Genomic DNA, 22324 nt, shown 5'->3' on the forward strand with positions numbered 1-22324 from the left:
GCTGGGAGGAGTGAGCTGGGAGGAGTGGGCTGGGAGGAGTGGGTTTGGAGGAGTGGGCTGTGAGGAGTGAGCTGGGAGGAGTGGGCTGGGAGGAGTGAGCTGGGAGGAGTGGGCTGGGAGGAGTGAGCTGGGAGGAGTGGGCTTGGAAGAGTGAGCTGGGAGGAGTGAGCTGGGAGGAGTGGGCTTGGAGGAGTGAGCTGAGAGGAGTGGGCTAAGAGGAGTGAGCTGGGAGGAGTGAGCTGTGAGGAGTGGGCTGGGAAGAGTGAGCTTGGAGGAGTGGGATAGGAAGAGGGAGCTGGGAGGAGTGAGCTGGGAGGACTGGGTTGGGAGGAGTGAGCTTGGAGGAGTGGGATAGGAGGAGGGAGCTGGGAGGAGTGAGCTGGGAGGAGTGGGCTGGGAGGAGTGAGCTGGGAGGAGTGAGCTGGGAGGAGTGGGCTGGGAGGAGTGGGCTGGGAGAAGTCGGCTGGGAGGACCATAGAGGAGAGAGTTGGGAAAGGAGCTCGAACACAGGAGTGGGATTCTGTGAGCTGGAGTTGATGAGATGAAGAAGGCAATGTATCCCACAAAGCAAAGAACTTAACCGCAGCAGGATGTCTCTGACCATGACGACACTGTCTGAAATAGCCAGTCTGGTGGGGCTTCTTGTGTTTCAAAGTCTACAGGAGGAGTGAGGTATAAAGTCAATAGCCCTGCTGGGAAATGTTGATAGAGCACTTGCCTAGCATGCATGAGGCCCTAGGTTCAATCCCTAGCACTATAGAAACTGGATGCTGTGTACAAGGCTTTAAGTCTAGAAGAGGAACTTTGAACCATAAGTTCAAAGTTATGTTCAAATACATGATGAACTTGAGTCCAGGCTGGGATGCATGAGGATATGCTATGCTATGCTGTGATGAGATTTATTAATACAGCAGTCAGTAGCCTAAGAGGCAAAACAAAGTATATCACCAAGTCCCAGGTTCTGTTTCTATGAAGAAGCATGAGCCGAAATAAATTGCTCTTTTTAAGAGAATTAACTTTTCTATTGAAGATTAAACAGCTTAAAACATTCAAGTTTGTGTTTAGAGGTCCTGCAGGGAACCAGTAGCTTTCTACTTCACCCTTTGCATGGGGAAATTCAAGGGGCTTGCTGTGCCTGTGTGTCTTGGCAAAATTGTGTTGGATTTAACTGAGATCAATAGAAATATATCAGGATCCACTAATCCTGATATTAACACAGATGAGATCAATTTCCAAAGTGGAAGGAACTGTGCAAGGATCCAAATCACAAGTCTTTAGAATCTGATGAATGGCTTCCTGTCTGCTCTGCTAAATGTTGAAGGTATGGAGAGAAAATTGGAAAGATTGTTTGCGTTGATCTGCCAGGAGAAATGGTCATTCTTACAAAAAATTCCTTACCTGTCAAATTACTGGAGGGAAGAGAAGGACTCCATTTAAAAAAATTATAAATGTGTGTGTGTGTACACTCCTCCTTTTCTTGTTTCTGTCAGGTATTTCATCACAGTAACTAGAAAGTTAACTGATACGTTGAGGAAGGTGTGGTGGTGGGTATGGCTCTACCTCTGGTCATTTGACACTGTTATGTCTTCTCATACAACAGACCAACCAGCAGTTCATTGACATGAGGTGAGGCTGGGATATAAGCCTCAAGATCCTCCTCCTAACAACCCACTTTCTCCAGTGATGCTTCACCTTTCAAAAGTTTCCCATCCCCCCAAAACAGCAGCCACTTGTTGGTGGCCAAATGTTCCAACATATGTGCCTGTGGGAGACACTTCACACTCAAGCCGTGCATGTTCCTAGTCGTCCTGTGAAGTGTTGGCCTCTCCATTCAGGAGTGAGGACACTTATCTAAGCTCTCTAGCCTGTACTGGCAAGCCCAGGCTCTACACATAGCTCAGGTCTGACTTGGTTGCTTTCTGCCACAGACTACACAGGAGAATTGCATGGCCACTGAACCACAGGTCTTATTGGCCCCCTTCCCTTATATTTATGTCTATGAAGCATCATTGCCTTGAGTGCTGGTGGCGAGCTGAGCCCATGATTTCCCAGGCTTTTCTGAGATTAAGCCACACCCACTTCACCCGCACAAAGGCCAGGGAAGGAATCATGAGACATTTGCAGTCTTCATGTGCTCTGTATCCACAGCAAAAATAATGAATTTAATTAGTAATTTTGCATGTCTTTTTCATGCTGTGTCTGGGACCTAGTTGCTTACATAGAGGAAGCATTCACTGGGTGCCTGTGGGGTGAGCATTCACTATGATCATATCCATCTAGAAATAAATCTTGTGGTCGAGGAATGTTATTAGTTCAAAAGCTGGCTGGGGCTTTTTGCAAGGTCAGAGAATCTTGTGATTCTGACTCTAAAATATGGGGCATATTTCATCTAGCATGTCCCAGAAATCTTGGCCAAATGGAGGAAGAAGCCTCAGTGTGTGATGCAGTTGCCAGGGGAAAGAAAGAGAATCTGATCAGGGCACATGTGTCAATGCTACATATACAGAAAGGAAAACGGCAACTAGACCTGCCATTAGCTGAGTGTATTTATTGTTTTTCATCTAGACCATGTTTCTATTGTTTTTAAATCTACCTTAAACGCTCTGCTCTGTTTGGTGGGGTCAAACAGGTACTACACTTCCTATAATTTCACAGCACTGGCTCCACCAATCATTATATGCAGATGTTGCATATGATAAAGTCAGGGAAGATCACTTGGGTTCTAGGCTAAGACAGAGAAGTCACCATGATGCTTCTGGCCAAGGGAAGCCAGATCATTGAATAGAAGTCTGGGAAAGGGTCAGGTGTAAAATTGTTAAAACCAGGAGTCAAGTGAGGCCACCCAAGACCTTGAAATAAGAAAAAAAAGATGCCTTTTGCAACCCACTCCATCACGAAAGTTATACTGCCAAACATGTCCACATTCGTGTATGGAGACACTGCTAGATATCTGTGAGGCCTGGTGTGTATGTGTGTGTGTGTGTGTGTGTCCAATTATGTGCAGAATACATACCCAGTAGAAAATGTGGGAAAGATAAAATATCCCACCAGTCAAGTATAGCAACTTTCCTATTTCATCAAATTTTAGTGTTTTTTTGTTTTTTGGTTTTTTTTTTTTTTGAGACAGAGTTTCTCTATGTAGTCCTGGTAGTCCTGGCTGTCCTGGAACTCACTCGGTAGACCAGGCTGGCCTCAAACTCAGAAATCTGCCTGCCTCTGACTCCCAAGTGCTGGAATTAAAGGTGTGCACCACCACCGCCCGGCTTTCATCAAATTTTATAAATGGTTATTTTGTAGAGATTTGATTTTGTGTACTTATGCTTATGCTTGTATTGAGTATAGTATCTAAAAGGGACCTTGATCTTCTGGGAAGACTCTCTGGAAGCAATTTCCTACTTGTTTTTGAGACCACAGTGCTTCCTTTGACTGTGAAGTATTTGTGTGAATGTCCTTAGAATCTGGCCTAGGGAGGGAGTAAAGCCAGGTGGCTGTAAAGAGCAGCTCCTTGGGAGATTACATGGTCACCTTCAATGTGACAAAGCTATAGGGATCTTTTCCTGGCAATGTATGTGTATGAGTCTATGCTTGTTCAAATGTATAGGACACATATGTGCATGCATATGTTTATGTATACTTGTAGAGGCCTGAAGCTGACATCAGAAGTCTTACTTAATTGTTCTCTACTTGATTTATTGAGGCAAAGTCTCTTACTGAACCCAGAATTTACCAGTTCTTCCTAGTGTAGCAAGTGGGCCTCCTATCTCTGCCTCGCATGCCTGGATCACAGGGAGCTACCATGTCTGCCTGGCTTTTATGTGGCTTCTGGGATCTCATCTTTGTATTTAGGCTGCAGGTGCCTTACACAATGATCCATCTCCCAGCCTTGCTGTGCCTTCCCAGGATATTTTTCTGGCCTAAGGTGTTGTCCTTCAAAAGCATCTTTGTATTTCATGCCATGCATTTACACAAAAGAATATTATTAATAATCCCTCCCTTGACTGGCAGCTCATTAATAGGTAAAATCCACAGCCTCAGAACAAGACAAAACTCCAGTGTTCTGATTCTAAGTCACTTTCTTAGGTGCCCTCACATCTTCCTCTAGCTCTAAGGCGTCATAAGCATAAAGATACAGGAAAACCTCATTCTCCTGAAGGATTTCAAATTTTCTGCTCCATTTTCTAATAAGTTATTTTTTAAGATTTAGTTTAGATCAGATGACAATACCGTGATCTCAAGAGGTTTTATGTGTTTGAAACTCTTTTTTAAAAATCATGTTGGGAACTATCTTCTGGTAATGGGGATGCGAGCTGAACCAAATTTAGAGAGATGTCAGGGAGGTGAAGCCACAGTTAGTATACAGACTTACCAGAGAGCCTATTCAATAGGTGTCAATTAATACATGTCAGTTGTTATGAGTAAGAATTGGGAGTCTGCAGATATAGCTCAGCTGGGAGATGGCTTGCCTAGCATACAACAGCCTGTAATTTTGGTACTCAAGAGGTAGCGATTTGGGTATTGGAGGTTCAACATCATTCTCAGCTATATAAAGAGTCTGAGGCCAACCTGAGCAGCATAAAACCCTGCCTCACAAAACAAGGATTCAGGAGGTAGCTTAGTAGCTAAGACTGCACAACATGAACACACAAAGAACCGAGTTTGAATACTCAGCATCCATGCTGAAAGCTGGGCAGGCATGGCTATGCGTGCCTGTAACACGAGCGTTGGGCAGAGGATGGAAAGAAACATACCCTGAGAGATTTTTGAACCATCCAACTTAGACAAAATGGGAAGTGTTTAGGTTCAGTGAAGGATCCTATCACACGACATTAAAGTGGAGAGTAATAGCAGGATTCTTCTCTTACTGTTACACATGTCTGTGGGGAGACAGAGAGAGAGAGAGAGAGAGAGAGAGAGAGAGAGAGAGAGAGAGAGAGAGAGAGAGAGAGAGAGAGAGGAAAACTAAACTAAAGAACACTTCCAACTTTGGCTTTCACAACTCTCTTTCCCTTTATGAGCTTCAACATCTCATCTAAAAATAAGATGTATATGTAGCCAAGAACACAACCTTCCAAGAGTAACGTTTTGTGATCCTGGGATTTTTCTTGGCAGCAACTCAACCAATGAAGGGATGAACGTGAAGAAGTGCTGCAAGGGATTCTGCATCGACATCCTCAAGAAGCTGTCCAGAACTGTGAAGTTTACCTATGACCTCTATCTGGTGACCAATGGGAAGCATGGGAAAAAGGTTAACAATGTATGGAATGGAATGATAGGTGAAGTAAGTCATCTTTGCTCCAGGTTCTCATCCCAGCAGAGGGTTGTGGGGTGCGGTGGGATTGTGGGGAGAGGATTAAGGAGCTGTTCTTTCTGCCATCCAGGTGGTCTATCAACGAGCAGTCATGGCCGTGGGCTCCCTCACCATCAACGAGGAGCGTTCGGAAGTGGTGGACTTCTCGGTGCCCTTTGTGGAGACAGGAATCAGCGTCATGGTCTCCAGGAGTAATGGCACTGTCTCCCCTTCTGCTTTCCTTGGTATGTGAACTTCATAGTAATGATTTGTTCCCTGCAAAAACAAAGCAAAACAAACAAAGCCAGTGGCATTCTGAGCTGAGGAGATACCGGCATTCACAAAGAGCTTGCTGTGTAAGAGTGGCAAAGAGCTTGCTGTGTAAGAGTGGGGACCTGAATTTTTTCCACAGGTCTCAGGTAGGAGAGCTGCCAGTGCTGATGCACACTTATAATCAGAGCTCTGGGGAGAAGAAGACAGCTAGCCTAGCCCACTGGTGAGTTCTAGGCAATCGAGAGTACTCATCTAAAACAAAAAAGCAGGTGACATACAAGGAATGGTGTCTGAGACAGTACCCCAGCATCCCCTAAACACACACACACAAAGGAAATTAAAAATGCTCAGTTTTAGTTGCTTAAAAAATAGAACAAAGCTAGACCTTGTTTGGTTTTATTTGATCACAGATGAACATTCCAAAGAATGTTACACTTGAACTTTACAACAAACAGCTTCCCTGTCCCCTTAGTTTCCCTGTCCCCTCAGCTTCCTGTCCCCTCAGCTTCCTGTCCCCTCAGCTTCCCTGTCCCTTCAGCTTCCCTGTCCCCTCAGCTTCCCTGTGCCCTCAGCTTCCTGCCCCCTCAGCTTCCTGTTCCCTCAGCTTCCTGTCCTCTTAGCTTCCCTGTGCCCTCAGCTTCCTGTCCCCTCAGCTTCCTGTCCCCTCAGCTTCCCTGTCCCCCCAGCTCAAGCTCTTTCACTTACCTTTACCTTGGGCATTTCTGCTGATAAACACCATCATGTATTTAAATACCAATACCGATCGTGATTATGTAGCATAAAAATACATTGCTGAAACCATGAAAACATTTAAAATAAATAAAACTGTCCACAGTTAATTCTTAAAAAGCCTGTGAATCTCTGTTTCCTATCCACATGCACACCTTCCTTTCAGCAATCATGTACATACCAAAAGTAATGGAAACCACCCAATGATTTATCCCAGGACTATAACACGCAGAAGCAGTCTAAGGGATATACACTGATTCAGAATTAATGGACTCATACTTTAAAGCATGGCTACCTTTTATAGCACATCATTTGTAGAATAGGAAATGCTTTTAGCTTTTCTCTTAGACAGCTAATAAATATGTTTGCATAAAAGATAATTGGGGTGGAGTTACTTTTCCTGTGTCCATGGCCCATGAGCACAGAACTGTATGCACATGTGCATCCAGGTGAGAGTTGTAGAAACTTCGTGGCATACAGCCAAGCACAATTAATTTCTTCTTTAAAGCAACCGTGTGTGGTTATTGTAAGTTATTTTCTACAAGTTATCTTGTTGAACATCATGAAGTTCCGATTACTAACTTTTCCCTAACATTCCCTTATAAGTGAGTTTGGCTGTATTTGGGAAGATGGAAAGAGGCCTTTGTCTCAGGAGGAAAGATGTGTGAGCAAAGGAAAATGGTTTTATTAAGGTCAAGTAAATTTATGCGTTTCCAGAGACAGGAAAACATCATTAAAGAAAATCACAAGGGCTGGAGAGATTGCTCTGTGGTTAAGAGCACTTACTGCTCTTGCAGAAGAGCTGGATTCAGCTCTCAACACTCACATGGCAGCCTACAATGGCATGTGACTCTAGTTACAGAGAATCTGATGCCCTATCTTGACCTCCATGGGTACTGCATGCATTGGTATACATAGATACACCCAGGTACAAGCACACACGTTGAATATAATAAGCAAACAAACAAACAAACAAACATTTGCAAAGGCAAACCAGCTCCTGGACACCTACTTCAAGCCACTGTTGTGCTCCTCCTTGCCCCTATCAGCAGCGTGCGTCACTGCCAAGCCACTCTTCCTTACGTGCAGTGTTGACTAACAGGGTTTTGGAGACTGCCTTATTCTCAGCAGCATATGCAATGACTATTTTCATTTCTGATAATCCAGTTAAGCTGTTGAAATCCTTGCCATTCACTGCATCTGATTTCTGTACATGTTACTTCAGTTTTTACAACCTTTGTTGGTCTAATAACGAGCTCGGGAAAGACATATCTTGTTATGTTCTCCCCTTTGTCCTTTTGTTTGACACGGATTCCGAGATCCTTATCTTGAGGGAGCTTCATTACACCAGAAAAAAATGCAACTGGCTCCTGCTGCCTGTAGTGTGGACTCTCAGCCATTATGAGACGGGCATCTGTCTTTAGCTTCCTTTGCTTTCCTTCCCTATATCGTCTATCAGACTGTTTAACAACACAGCTGCCCAGAGCGTTAAGAAAAAGTGGAGGAAGGACTGCATCCATGCAGTAAAGGAGAGAGAAACATTCTTTTCACAGAATGCCCATGTCCCTGAACTAGAAAGAACTCTTTTTTCCAGTGCAATCAGAGACGAAGAAAAGCAAGTTGTTTGTCTCATAAAAATGGGTCGCTGATATTGAATCTGGCCTCAACCCAGTTTCTGTAGATTTTTCATCTTACCTGCATCAGTAGAATATTTCCATAAAAATCCAACTCTTTTGCCAAATTCCACACCCCTTCTTCATACTGTCTCTTTAAAAATAAAATAAATTGTATGGGAAGGAGCTGTTTCCAAAGCTGTTTTCATACAGTAAGTTTAGTGTTTTTCCTGGTCACCAGATTGCGTCCCTATCTGTTGGATTGTCTCTGCACCCTGTAGTTACAACACTGATGGATTGGCCGTGCACCTCTTACTTACAGACATCATGTGCAGGGTTTGAAAGTCATAATGATCCAAGCTTCCATCATGGGCTCTGCCATGCAGAGAGCCTAAACGTGCAAAATCTGACTGTGCCGGTTTTCCTTATTTCCTATTCTCTTTCTTCCACAAACTCCATTAACTCACACGGGAAATGACTGCCAGGTAATGCTGCTGAGCTTTTGTGTAAAAGCATAACCAGCCGATCTTCAAGGACAAAGATGACGTCTCTTGTAATATTTCCATCTAGTTAATTCTAAGAGCTTGCTGAGCCGGTTAGCTTCTTTGATCCATACAAATGCTAACCTGGAACCTCCCACACTGACACTCCTTCCTGGATGAATGTTCAATCTGTTTTAAACCATTGGAGGATATAACTCACAGCTATGTAAGATATTTCTGGGTCACTCCTCAGATGCTATAGACTGGCTCACTTATATTTGTTTTGTGCCTGCAAGTAGCAGGACACAAACAACTACTTCATCTATTAAAACAAGAACACTGGGCCAATACGATGGCTAAATGGATAGAGGTACTCACCATCAAGCCTAGCTGCTGAGTTCAGTCCCAGAGACCCACAGGATAGACAGCGAGAACCAATGGGTACAAGTTGCATGGCAAGCACACACACGTACACACACACACGTGCATGCATGCATGCACACACATCCTACACATATGTACCATACACAAAGTAAATAGAAGCTCAATAAAATTTAAAATCAGACTCCTGAAGCAGAGCCTTTGATCTCTGATGCATGATCACAAGCAGAGAGACTAGTGACGTCACCTTCCAGTGAGAAAACATTTGACTCAGTGGCTGGGGTCAGTTTTCTGACTAGTATGTTAGTGAGTAGCATGTATTCTGCCAAACCAAACTGCCGTGGGTTTAAAAATCTTGACATGTGAACAGAACGCAGGAGTGATTTGTTCCTAATTCTTATGACATTCTCAGGTCCTATAGAGAAATGGGAGTTAATTAGCGAGTGTGTTTTTTATTAACTGGGGGTTTCTTGTTCAGTACATCACCCTTAGCATTTCTGGTTTTAATCATGGAATCTGTTATTCTGTCCACTGTTTGATGTATTTATACAGCATTTAAAATGCTGAAGGCTTTCCCCGGGAAAGCTCACGTAACTTCTCAGTGCCTTGCCATTAGTGCCCTGCTTGCAGAGCTAACTTAAAATCTTTATTCTTGGTGAGTAAATACTTTTGTGGTTTCCCAATTATCCATCTACTTATCCCCCGTTTTGGATGTACCTCATTACCGAATAAGACTGATTCCAGGAATATAATGTTATTTATTACTCCAGCTCAAATCAGCGAAGATCAATTTCAGGTTCAGGCTCTGTTCCTTGAGTTCGCTTTTGTGTTAAACTAGGAAGCTGTACCATCATCACCTGCAGCCCTTTAACATGTTCAAAACACTGAAAGTGCATTATAAAACACTTGCTCCAGGCCTGAATCATTAAAGTTTAGACATACTGCTTCCTTGTTGTGCCATAAGATCATCTCTCTCTAACCTGCCTGTGTTGGACCACAGACTTCATTCCTGAGCGATATTACCAACTTCATACAACTTCAGAAAAATAACCAAGTATGCACCATCAAGTGGTTTTGTCACACAAATTGTGCTTTACTCTCAAAAGTGTTTTATTTTTTTCTGAGAAAAAAATGACTTTCAGTTAATTTGTGTCTGTGGGTAATATCCCCCCAACCATGCAATCAGCTGGAAACATGTTCATTAAGAATTCTTTTGCTAAATTTTCTAACTAATCTATGCCATGCATGATAACACAGCTTTAATCAGCTAATTCACATTCTCAATCAGGTTAAGTGGAAGCATTTGTTTATTTACAGGATCTCTGACCTCTCTAGAATGTTGTCAGACTTAGAACCTTGTGCCCCACACACTTCTCTGTAGGCAGATACCTGCCTGCTACCCAAGGTATGTCCAGTGAACTGTTCACATGACTCAGAGGAAGCAGCCACCTACCCATCCCAGACTTCATCACCTCTACTTAAGTGATGTCTTATTGAATTATCCCATGAACATAATAATATTTCCCAATGACTTTTGCTTGTATTTAAGTCCATTGCCCACATCAGTCAGATTCATAGGCCACGGAGATCTCATTCATCTGTAGTCAAAGGGTGTGGGGCTGTAGCACTTGTGCGTGGGCATGGGTCCTGTTGGGCTGAGTTGTGGATCCCATGTCTCTGTCCTCCAGGCAATTGAAACCTCGGCTCAGGGAGCAGAAGGGCAGGAAATTGACTGAGTTCACTCCACGAGGCGCGCCAGGCGGATGCTGGGTTAAGGGGAAGCCACTGAGTTCTACTCTGGGCATAGGGAGATCCCAGCCTGAGGTCCTGCGGTGCCAAAGCTCTTGGATTGGGGGTCTCTGGGCTGAGGCGGCTGACGAGAGACCAGTGGTCTCAGCCCTTGGGCACCCAGGCGCCACTGGGAGACTGTAGAAGAACTGAGACGGGGGCATATGGACTGAACCAGCCTTCAGCTGGGCTGGACCAGCCTGCAGCCAAAAGGGGATAGGGAGAGAAGCTCCGGCAGTGACCCGCAGCAGGGTGGGTGAGACTCTTGGTCGAGGTGACTCGCTTGGCTGGATCACGGGTGGCTTGGCTAGCTTGCTTGAGTTGGCAGGATTCCATGGCTGGAGTGGTCCTCGGGCAGGAGATTAGGCAGCAGCTGGTAGTTGGATGGTCCTCCATGGCAGGGCCCCAAGTTCGAGAGGAAGTCCATGATTTTAAAAGGTTAATTGTCATGGCGGAAAGTGGATGAAGCTGTACCCCTTCCCCTGTCCTCGGGGCGGGCCTGAGGTTAAATATCTTTTGCAAGGAGGAGGATCTGGGAAGGAAAGCTTAATTGGCTATGCCCTCTGGTCTTTAGGTATCTCATTAATATGGAGATCTCTTGAGGCTCTGTGCCTGTAGTCATGCTCTCTATCTGAGCTATCTGTGCTCCATGACCTAAGGCCACAATCCTTTTTTTGGGAGGGGCTGTGGATAAGTGAAAAGAATCAGGGCCCAGGAGCAAGGCCAAACAACTACGTTCCATTAGGGTATTATCGGGGGTTCCAGGCCTGTGCTCAACCAGGTACCCAGCTGCTTCTCACAGCCCACTGCCCCACAAGAGGGTGGTAAACTATGACCTTCTACTATTCTTGTCAATTCCATGATTTTATAATCCTTTATAACAGGTTGTAATTTTCCTTCTACTTCAGAAATCCCCCCCCCACATCCTCACTACTAGTATATAAAGTAAAAATGAATGTAAAATTTAACAGCACGTATTAGTAGAGTCCATATACTAACTATTTGGGTCTGGCTTATTTCTCCTCAGTTTTTGCTTTCTAGAACGTTCTGTGATCATGTGGACCCTGTGCCCTGTTTATTTGCAGCCTAACATTTTTTTCTCATCTTATCAATCTTTTTGGCTTATATTATCCTTGACCTGGTTTGTATAATGCCACATTTTTTCCTCTATTTTTATCATCTTATGTGCAATCTTATAAAGTGTCTCACAAAATTTTATAAAGAATGGTTTCACATATGAATCAAAGTGTACAGCTTCTTTAGAATGAACAGATTTGATGACAACAAGTTTTTGCACAAGCTTGCACGAGGGTAGGTTGGATTTCTGCTGGAGGAGAGGAAGAACTGACTTCCTTTGTGTCTGTCCTATCTTTTTCTCTGCAGAGCCCTTCAGCGCCTCTGTCTGGGTGATGATGTTCGTCATGCTGCTCATTGTCTCTGCCATTGCTGTCTTCGTTTTTGAATATTTCAGTCCTGTTGGCTACAACAGAAACTTAGCCAAAGGGAAAGGTAAGGATGCATCAGGAACCTAGGATAAAGTGGATGCTGTTTCAGGGCTAGAAGGGTGGCTCAGTGTGTCATGTGCTTGCTGTGTTACCATGAGGACCTGAGTTTGCATCGCCAGCACCTGTGTAATAAACCAGATACCATGGTGAACATTCATAACCCAGCACTAAATGTAGAGGAACAGAAACAGGCAGATTCTGGGGTCTTGCACAGTAGCCAGTCTAGCCAGTTGGTGAGCTCTAAATTGAAAGCATTAAGGTGGAGAGTGACACAGGAAAGATGCCTGACTTTGAATTCAGGCTATCACATGTGTTTGCACATGTGGTCTCACAGCTGGGTGTGTCCACATACACATAGATGCATAACTTTCTCTCTCTCTCTCTCTCTCTCTCTCTCTCTCTCTCTCTCTCACACACACACACACACACACACACACACACACACACAGAGGGAGGGAGAGAGAGAGAGAGAGGGAGGGAGGGAGGGAGGGAGGGAGGGAGGGAGAGAGAGAGAGAGAGAGAGAGAGAGAGAGAGAGAGAAAGATAGATACAGAGACAGAGAGACACAAAGAGATATTCTTTTAGAGGACTTTACCACACATTGCTGTAAGTCTTCATAGGAGTAGCATTGGCACATTCATATGATAAGAAGGATTTACTTACTTGAACTTAAAACAGGATTTAAGTAAGGAACATTTTAATCTTGTTATGATTTGTAGTCAATAGTGGTTAGGTAAAAAATCATTGATATTCATTTTGTTGAGAAAACAGTTGAAAGGTTTTGGCAATTTATTTTTAAAATGTAGATCAAAAGAAATAGTAAAATTGCAGCAAGTCTCAATTTCAGTCTCTGCAAATAAAATGACCTGATAGATTCTACTTTAAGAACACCCTTCAAACTACTGAGTCATATTTGCATTAGTTTGACAATAAATGCAACTATGAAATGGTGTATTTCTCCAGAATTAAATTTTCCCCTTGATGTGTTGGATCATCGTGCAGCGTGCTTGGTAAGAACAGAATTGGTAGACAGAAAAGGGAATGTAAAGATAAGCATTGGTTATAACACACTAAGAGAATTGCTAAACACATCACACCATTTTGAATCGATTTTTCTTAATGCATGGCACCTCCTTAAGTGAATGTTACCTGAAAGATGCTAGCATCAAATCCCTTTCTCCCAAAGTTCCTTGCTATTTCAGAGAACAGGAGTCCTTGAGAACAGAAATGGAGCTCAGGGCCACATTACTTGCCCAGCATGTACAAGACCCACAGGTTTGGTACTCCCACCTGCCCCCCACCTCCCCCAAAAAGAAGAAGACTTGATATCTTAAATATTCCTCCAGAATAGTTCATCCTTTAATTCAACACACAGCACATTTTACTTGAAACATTTAATACTAGAAGCAGTCAAGAGGTCACAAGAGGTCATGCCAGTTTATTAGGGACATTCTTTCCTTCAACTCCTTCTACTCCTTAGCTGTTGAAGAGCGGCAAATACCTTGCTTGTCATCTTCTAAATCAGCTAAGTGCCATATCTTTCGGTGTGTTTAAGTAAGGGATGAACTGTGAAGGAGCTTTCAACCCAGTGGAGACTGAGGTCATTCCTTGTGATGATTAAGCTAGGGTAAAACAGGACTTTTATCATCTGAGTATGCAGTTGTGCATTCCACATTCATTGCATGGGTATTTACTGAGTACACTCTGTGTGTGATACCCCATGCAGGTCCAGGAGACAGCAAAGTGAATCAGATGGAGCAGTCCTGACGCTCATGGACTTTAGGACTTAACTAGAGAGACAAGATGTAAGCAAATTAATTAGTCATCACAGATAGCAGAAAATCACAGGAGGCTGACAAATCAGACTCATGTGATGATGAGGGATGGGGTACTGCTTTTAGATAGGATGCTAAGACAAGGAAGGGTGTTTAGTATCAACAGTGTTCAGCTGAGATCTAAAGGAAGGGTTTAGTTGTAAGAAAAACATAAAAGAACATTCAGTATAGAAATGTCTGAAGTTAGAACTCACCCTGACCTGTCTAAGAAATAGAAAAGGAAACCAACCCTGGTGGTACAGCCCCCCACAGTAGAACCAAGGTCTTGTAGCCCCATCAGTGAAAGCAACCTTGTCAGTGAAACCAACCCTGGTGGTGTAGCCCTGCCAGTGAAACCAACCTTGTCAGTAAAACCAACCCTGGTAGTGTAGCCCTGTCAATGAAACCAACCCTGGTGAGATAGCCCTGTCATCTCAGCCACTGACTGATGCAGGACACCTTCAAGGTCATCCTAGATTACAAAGCAAGTCCTAGACTAGTCTGAGCAAGTCTTAACAGACCTTTCAGAAGGGCTAAAGTTGCAGCTTAGTGTGTGCAGGGCCATGGGCTCCACTCCCAGCAATAGAAACAAACAAACAAGGAAGATGAAAGATGGAAGACCTGAAGTAGGAAGAAGACTTAATTGAGAGGGGCTCTACCATTCACGAATCAGGAATTTCCAAAATGTCCCAAGGATCCCACTCTCTGCCCCTGTCTCTGATTCCCGAATGGCTGTCACTTCTGGTGAGACTTCTGTACTTAAGTAGCTAATGAAGTTAGCTAGATTGACCAAGAGTTCTTGACCTCTTGGGAGTAACTCTAGAAAATCATAGGCAAAAACTGCCTTCTTCACGCGTTGCATTGCATGCTGGGCTCTGTCTGTATGTGGGAAAGTGTCTGCCCTCCAGTGGAGTCTCCTTTTAGGTCCCTGCCCAGAACTCCAGAACTTCCATTCAACAGAACCAGCATCTACTTTATTTATTGCCCGCTTGGCTGGTTTTGCCAGCAGAGAACTGAGCGCATCATTTTGTCATATCTTCATTTACTTAAATGACAAAAATTAACCTTCTGCTTAAAGAAGGAGTTTTTCTTTCTCAGAGTGAAGACATAAATTGATTTGGGGAGGAGGGGCTTGGTACAATTCGAAGTCTTGAAAACCGTCACTTGGCTGCTTTACCGTCCTCATATGCCCCATCCCAATAAGTCTTACATATTCTTCTGCCTCCTTAGTTAAGCCTGTCACAAGGAACACTTATGAATCTCAAAAGGGACACACTGCTGGGAGCACTGCAGAGTAATGCGATGTCCGTTCATTCTCTGTGATCTGCATTGAAATGTCTCCCATTTGTGGAGTGTTGGAAGAATTAGGCTCTATTGTTCTGTTCCTGAACACCTCCATTGGAAGGAGTGTGATTCCTGTATTGGTATATTGTGGACACTCTTCATATGAATTTAAACAGGACCAATTTCCAGGGGCAACTGAATTCGAGTCCTAGGCCTATTCCTGCCAGATTGAATGGTTCTTAGGGGTAGCCAATTGTGAAGCAATCCCCCCACACTACCTGCTTCTATAGGCTGCTTTTACATTTACTTTATATTTTTTTTAAATTATTTGAGAGTCTTGTAAATGCATATAATATGTTTTGATCAAGCCTACACCTAATTCTGTTTCCTCCAAGTTCTCCTTTACATTTTGTTTTTTAGTATAGAATAGAGTTTATTCAGGGCATGGGAAGAGGAGTTGAGAGAAAGGCAGAGAGAGAGAGAGAGAGAGAGAGAGAGAGAGAGAGAGAGGAAGAGGAAGAAGAGGGGGAGGAAGAGGAGGTGGAGGGAGAGGAGGAGGAAGAGGGAGAGGAGGAGGAAGAGGGAGAGGAGGAGGGAGAGGAGGGAAAGGAGGAGGAGGAAGAGGAGGAGGAGAAGGAGAGGCCAGCTGGGGGAGAGAGAGGGTAAGGATCAGGAGCAGGAGGACTCCTTTACATTTTTTAAGGAGTTTGGTTTCCCCGAATGGAAATCAAATCCAAATTTAAAAACATGTCCTAGCACTACTTTTCACGGAAACCCTCATTTTTGCATAACTATTTTCTTTTTAAGAAATGTGGCAAAATCCAGTGAGATAGAAATGTGAGGAAAATGCTAATTATGTTAAATCGAAAAAGAGGTTGACTGCAGTAAAGTTCCAGGGACAACGGAGGAAGAGAACACTGGTGTGCTTTTACCTTTCAGCCCTCTAGTGCTACTGGGAACTGCCATAGTTCACACACACACACACACACACACACAAGTGTGCACTCTGAGAAAACACTGTGTCTGTTCTTTCTGCACTTGCAGCTCCCCACGGGCCTTCTTTTACTATTGGAAAGGCTATATGGCTCCTCTGGGGCCTGGTCTTCAACAATTCTGTGCCTGTCCAGAATCCCAAAGGCACAACCAGCAAGATCATGGTGTCAGTGTGGGCCTTCTTTGCTGTCATCTTCCTGGCAAGTTACACAGCCAACCTGGCTGCCTTCATGATCCAGGAGGAGTTTGTGGATCAAGTGACTGGCCTCAGTGACAAGAAGGTAAGGAGAGCTCATTTCCTGGCTGACTGAGGTTTCCTGCTAACTGCTATCCTCAACAGGGGTGATTCAGGACCCTAACCATCCACTCTATAACCCAGAAGCAGGAGATGTCCCCCATAAATTGCATATTTATCAAATATATCAGAGAAGGCATCTTAAACTTCATGGCCTGGTTGTGTAATGGAGTCTCTTTCCCAGCTTCTCCATGCAGTGTGAGAATGCTCACACTGGGACTCTTTAGCTCAACATCACCCTGTAGCACTGGTTGGAACTCAGTGTCCTTGGGGATTTGATAATGAGGAGGGTGTGCTGCCTAGACAAGAAAAAATGCTGTAGCAGAGCTATAGGTGCCTGCTGCCCTCTGGGAACTCCAGCAGGTCTTGTATATATGACATGCCTTGGATTCCTAGCATAGGACATTTTTAAAAGTTGTCTATAAGTTCTAGACAGAGACACAATTATTTCATTTGTTCTTCACAGTACGATCAAGTCAGCCCGGTCAGTGACACTTCCAACTCTATGGAATGAACACAGAGGTTTCTATCACCCCTTGTCTCTTCTTAGACTCTCTTTACCACACCCCTGCCTCAGAAGCTGGGCACCATAGCACCTGCTCGCCCCATTCTGCACTGAGTCCCAGAGAGAACTGTGGGGCTTGAATGACTATTCAGAAATCCTCACAGAGGAAAGTAAAGTGGGTTCATTCTCCTATTGAAATTTTAGCTCAGGAAACAAATCTTGACTTGCTAAACTCAGCAATGCTGAGCCTGCAGCACAGCAGAGATTTTCTGTCTCGTGTGTGGGGATAATTTGTCTCTTTATAAAACCTCCCTGTCGCATCTTGTTGACATAAGTCTGCATCTACCCATTCAGCATTCATCTGCAAACTGCTGAGTAGAAAATCAGCCCATGAAAAGCCTCTGCAGCTCGTCCACAGAATACACTCTTGGAGAAAGAGGTACATGGTGTCCTAGAAACGGAGAGACAGCGAGAGGTCAAAAATGGAGTCACTTTCACAAAGGGGACTCGGGAGCACCTGGCCTCTCATCCCTAGGCTGGTGCCTCTGGGCTTCCTGGGCCCTCTGTGTTGGCCATTTTACCCCATCTTCTTGTGGCTACTCTCCCTTAAACTTTAGGTTGGAGAGAAAATATCAAGCCCGCAGAGAGATCTTTCCAGGCTACTGGGGTGAACATCACAGGCTGAGCCATAGCTCTGGAGAAACTCGCGTTTTTAGTGGGCAGCAATAAGCAGCACACAAGGAAACATCAGAGAAAAGGGAAGTGTTGGGCATAGAAGAGTGTTAAAGGGTTAAGTCGATAAGGCTAAAGTTCCCTCAGGAAGGAGGGGCTCAGAATTGGCCTGTTTTCTCTCTGTCTCTGTCTCTCTCTGTCTCTGTCTGTCTCTGTCTGTCTCTCTCTCTGTCTCTCTCTCTGTCTCTCTCTCTCTGTCTCTCTCTCTCTGTCTCTCTCTCTCCACCCCCTCTCTCTCCCCAGTACTGGGACTGACTAAGGATCATTTGCATACTGCCACTGGGCTGTATCTCCTCCAGTCTTCCTTTTAGTTTCTGTTTTGAGATTGGGTCTCACTACATTGCCTAGGCTGGCTGTGAACTCCTTCTGTAGTGCAGACAAGCTTTGAACTTCTAATCCTTCTGCTTCAATCTCTTGAGTAGCTGGAATTAGAGGCTTGTACTTTCATACTCTAGAAGAGAAGAAACAGTTTTGTTTTTGTGAGTTTTTGTTGTTGTTGCTTGTTTGTTTTTATAGCATTATAGCACCTAGGAGGTGTTTGGTATCAAAGTGTTGGCCGAGTGCAAAAATTCATAGTGCTATGTCAAACATGTATGCTCTTCACTTGAGTCCACTGGAATCTCTCTAGAACTGTATCCTACACATCTTTGCTATCACTTTGTATGCTTTGCTCATGGCAAGGGTCTTCATAACTGCAGAGGTTGAGTTGAGGTCACAGGTCACTTCTAAACAACATGAACAGTACAAAAGCCCAGGTCCCATTTCCTCTTCAGATGGACAGATGGAGGCATGCACACTCTTCAGAGCTAGCCACAAAATCAAACAGAGACCATTGGACAGACCTTTGGCCAACTTCCTGCCCCCCTTTCTATTCCCTTTCCCTGATTGGTTTGCATTGGAGTCTGTCATCATTAAGTCACTTACATCTGAAGTTTTGGCTCATGGTTTGGATGGGAGAACCCCATCTGAAGCAAGTGCCTTCCACAGGCTACTGAAGTATTGTATCTAGAGTCAGAAAAGTTAGATCTCTGTCACCTTTCTGCCAGGGCTAACCACACCATGTAACCTCATAGCTTGCTGGTTCTTCTCTGTGAATCCAGGATTAACCCTTTTGGAGAAAGTCACGAGATGCTCAAGCTGTGCCTGTACCTTTGTACTAATTAGCTTTCTGGTGCCATGGCAAAAATTGACCAAAAACAACATAGAGAAGAAGAGGTTCATCCATCACCAAGGAAAGGCAGGAACCTGGAGGCCAGAACTGAAGCAGATACCATGGAAGACTGCTTCTTAATGGCTTGTTTCTAGGCTCAAACTTCCCTTTCTTAGTTGCAAGACCACCTGCTCAGGGCGAACAGGACCTAGAAGAAGGGACTCTGGAAGGCAGTGGGGAACTCTACCCTGACTTGGAGGCTCTTCCACAAAATCAGTTGAAAAGCAATTTTGCTTTCTATCATGCTCCTTTGGGTACATGTCGGGGTCAGAGGTCAATCCCAATTGTCTTTCTCAGTCACCTACATCAGCGGCCAATGATTGTGAAACAGGACCTCTTACTAAACCAGGAGCTCCCTTTTTGGAATAGACTGGCTGACTGACCAGCAAGCCCCTGGGATCCCCTTGTTTCTACTCCCTCTTTTCTCCCCCACTCCTGTATGTTGTCATTTCCAGCTATTTCATGGGTCCCCAAGTTTCTGCAGCAGACCCTACCTACCAGTCTTCCCAGACCTTTTGTTCCTATTTTCAAAGACAAAGAGACAGAACTCTCTTGCATTATGGTTTGTAGTCTAAATAATACGGCCACTTGTAAGAAAACTAATTTTAAGCACCAATCACATGGCTGATCTTTTCTGGTTCAGAGGTACCCGGTAGCAGATGCTGTAACCCCACGGGACCCAGCTCAGCTCCCATACTCAGAGCGTCAAATGCAAACTGATAGCTCTTTTAATTAAATGTTTGATGCAGTTCGATAAACAGAAAATTTCTGAGTAAATAATCTAAATGCTCCTAGAAGATTAAGGGCAGCTACACTAGGAAAGTTTGCAAAATGTTAATCTGCACTGAATCAATTGGTTTTAATATGGTACATAGGGGTTGTTTTGCTTTGTTATTTTAATCATGAGTACCTGAGTGACCCTTAGGTTTGAGAGGTTTTTTTCAACCAGTGCTTACTGTGAAAGACAATGTTTGGGGCCCATAGTGTGCACAGATGAACCTGGGCTTAGGTAACAAGTAGGTGAATCTGTGAAGGAAGCTTCCAGAGACTATACAGAAAATCTGGAATGTTAGTGGAGACCCTTTCCAAAACACTGGGAATGACACTGACAGAGAATTCATCTCTGAGAGGAAGATCATCTTGTTTGGGATCAAACAGACCTGAGTTCAAGTCTGAACCTTGGCCTCTGATGGTCATAAGGCTTCTCAGATCTCAGTATACTTGGGGCTCAACTTTCAAACAAAAAATATGCTAATTCTGCTCTGGCAAGGTGGATATGAGGATTAGGGGTAAGCTTCTTACTATGTGTGGGCTTCTTGTGTTATTTCCTCCTTCCCACTTCCATCCACTCCTCCCCCTTCCTGCTCTTCCTCCTCCCTGTTTCTTCTTGTCATTGTCGTCATCACTGCCTTGTTTAAACTACTTCACTTCTGAAGACTGGGAAGTTATTATACAGATTTGCACTCCTGAAACTACCCATGCAGGGGCTTAGGGCATCCCGGGCAGGGGAGTTGCTTGTTCTTTCTCAGAGTCATGGTGCCTTGGCAGGGGAGGGAGGCCACAGTCTAAGCAGGGAGGTCTCTGAACCAGTTTTCCTCCCCTGAAGGGCACATCTGGTTGGTTTCCCATCAAGAAGCATGTGCTGCAGAGATTAGCTTGGCCTTTAAAGGGCTTGTCTTGCAGTGCACTAAGATCTGAGCTCTATTCTCAGATCCTATGCCAAACAGGCTGGGCATGGTGATACAAGCTAACTATCCCAGTTCTGAGAGGGGCTTCCTAGTTGATCTTTGCCACTCACAGGCCAGCCAGCCTGGCCTGCTTGGAGACTTCCAGGCTAGTGGAGATTCTGTCTTTAAAAAAGTGGATGGCCTCAGAGGGCCACACTGGCCACACTGGACATTCCCTCTAACCTCAACATGCACCGCACTCACATACACATGTGCCTTTATACACATGATTAACTAGTACACACAGTTACTAGGTATCGTAGATTTACAGTTATGGGAGACACATCTCTCCTAGTCTACAGCTTAGGCTTCATAAGAACACAGGATGAAATGTCCTGGTTAATTGCTGAATCTATCTTGCAAATTGCACCTCTTAGCTTTGTGTCTGTATCCTCCATCATAAGTGCACTTTATAGCTAATTCACTTAGATGACCTTCAGACCTGTCCTCAGCCTGGATAGAGATGAAAGATAATTAGGAAAAGATTCCATGTTTTCCACACTAGAAGGTGACTGGCTAAAGCTTCACTGGGTGATGACAGTCACCAAGAACAACACACATGTGACCACTGTGGAACTCGAAATATGATATGCACGAAGCAATCAAGTTACATGCCATTGCAAGCATGTTATGAGTATTTTCCATAGCTATGCGGAGAGTATAGGTAAGAGAAACAAGCTCGGTGGGCTTCATGGACTACTCTACATAACCCAGTTCCCAAGTGGGAGCTGAGGAGCATCAAGGAGCTAGGAGGACATTTCCTGCTTGGACCGTGTGATGATGTTGCTGCTCTGTGGTCCTACTGACATGGGAGGCTCTGCTTCACCAGCTCTACCGTCACTGAAGCCACAACTACTGCTCTCTGCATGAGTGGGTGCCTGGCTGGGGGGAAGTCTCACCAGAATTATTCCAGTAGGAAACATGAGCTGTCTACAGTATAAATCTAGTTGAGAAAGAGGAGGCATTTCAGGCCGGGGGTCTTGAGTCTCCAGTGAGCCACAAACTTTATGGAAAGGTTTGGGATCTTTGAAACATGTGGATGGATGACAGCGAAAGTTACTCAAGCTGAGTGTGCTTAATGCCAGTGAAGGATACATTTAAAATGGTTTATGTCCTATGTTTTATACATTCTGTTTCAATTTTAAAATATATGAATATACTTTGAAATCCAGAAAAATACAGCACTGTGCCATCAGAGTGTGTTACATATAGAAAGGTGTGTGTGTGTGTGTGTGTGTGTGTGTACAGGTAATAATGAAAACTGTATGGCGAATTGTTTTAAACTGTGACAGTCTTTGACCTAGTGAGGAAGGTTCCCAGGTGGTGGGGCTGTTGCTGATATCTGAAGATGTGAGAACCTCACAGAGACTTAGGATTTGTCTGTCTCTGTGCAAATCAGAGGAAAGCACATCTTCATGCTGCAACTCTGCAACAGTTGAAGAATGAAATGGAAGGCTTTTAGTCCAACAGAGCGTCTCTCTGTGTCTCTGGAGATCGGAAGTGGCTGTTACAACAGCTAGATTTATGAGCAGCACTATGAGTGCTGTTCCCCCAGAGCCTGCGGCTACTCTACAAGGCAGCCCTGGCTCTGCTTTCTTTTCTCTTCTGGTGATGAGAAAGTTTGCTGTGTGGCAGAGTGAGACCACAGAGCCTTATGCTTCTCTCTCTCTCTCTCTCTCTCTCTCTCTCTCTCTCTCTCTCTCTCT

At 44.3% G+C, this 22324-nt stretch overlaps 1 protein-coding gene across 2 annotated transcripts in view; it reads left to right on the forward strand.

Annotated features, from left to right (window-relative positions):
* Window positions 1-22324, forward strand: part of Grin2a (glutamate ionotropic receptor NMDA type subunit 2A) — a 412474-nt gene that overhangs the window by 321553 nt on the left and 68597 nt on the right. For both annotated transcript variants that reach the window (XM_028778371.1, XM_028778372.1), the window contains 4 exons: window positions 5110-5278; window positions 5379-5532; window positions 11937-12062; window positions 16201-16430. In XM_028778371.1, the coding sequence (XP_028634204.1) occupies window positions 5110-5278; window positions 5379-5532; window positions 11937-12062; window positions 16201-16430 (679 nt within the window). The remainder of the gene's footprint in view (window positions 1-5109; window positions 5279-5378; window positions 5533-11936; window positions 12063-16200; window positions 16431-22324) is intronic.

Source organism: Grammomys surdaster, unplaced genomic scaffold, assembly GCF_004785775.1.
Source record: "Grammomys surdaster isolate TR1022 unplaced genomic scaffold, NIH_TR_1.0 334, whole genome shotgun sequence".
Classification (NCBI taxonomy): Eukaryota; Metazoa; Chordata; class Mammalia; order Rodentia; family Muridae; genus Grammomys; species Grammomys surdaster.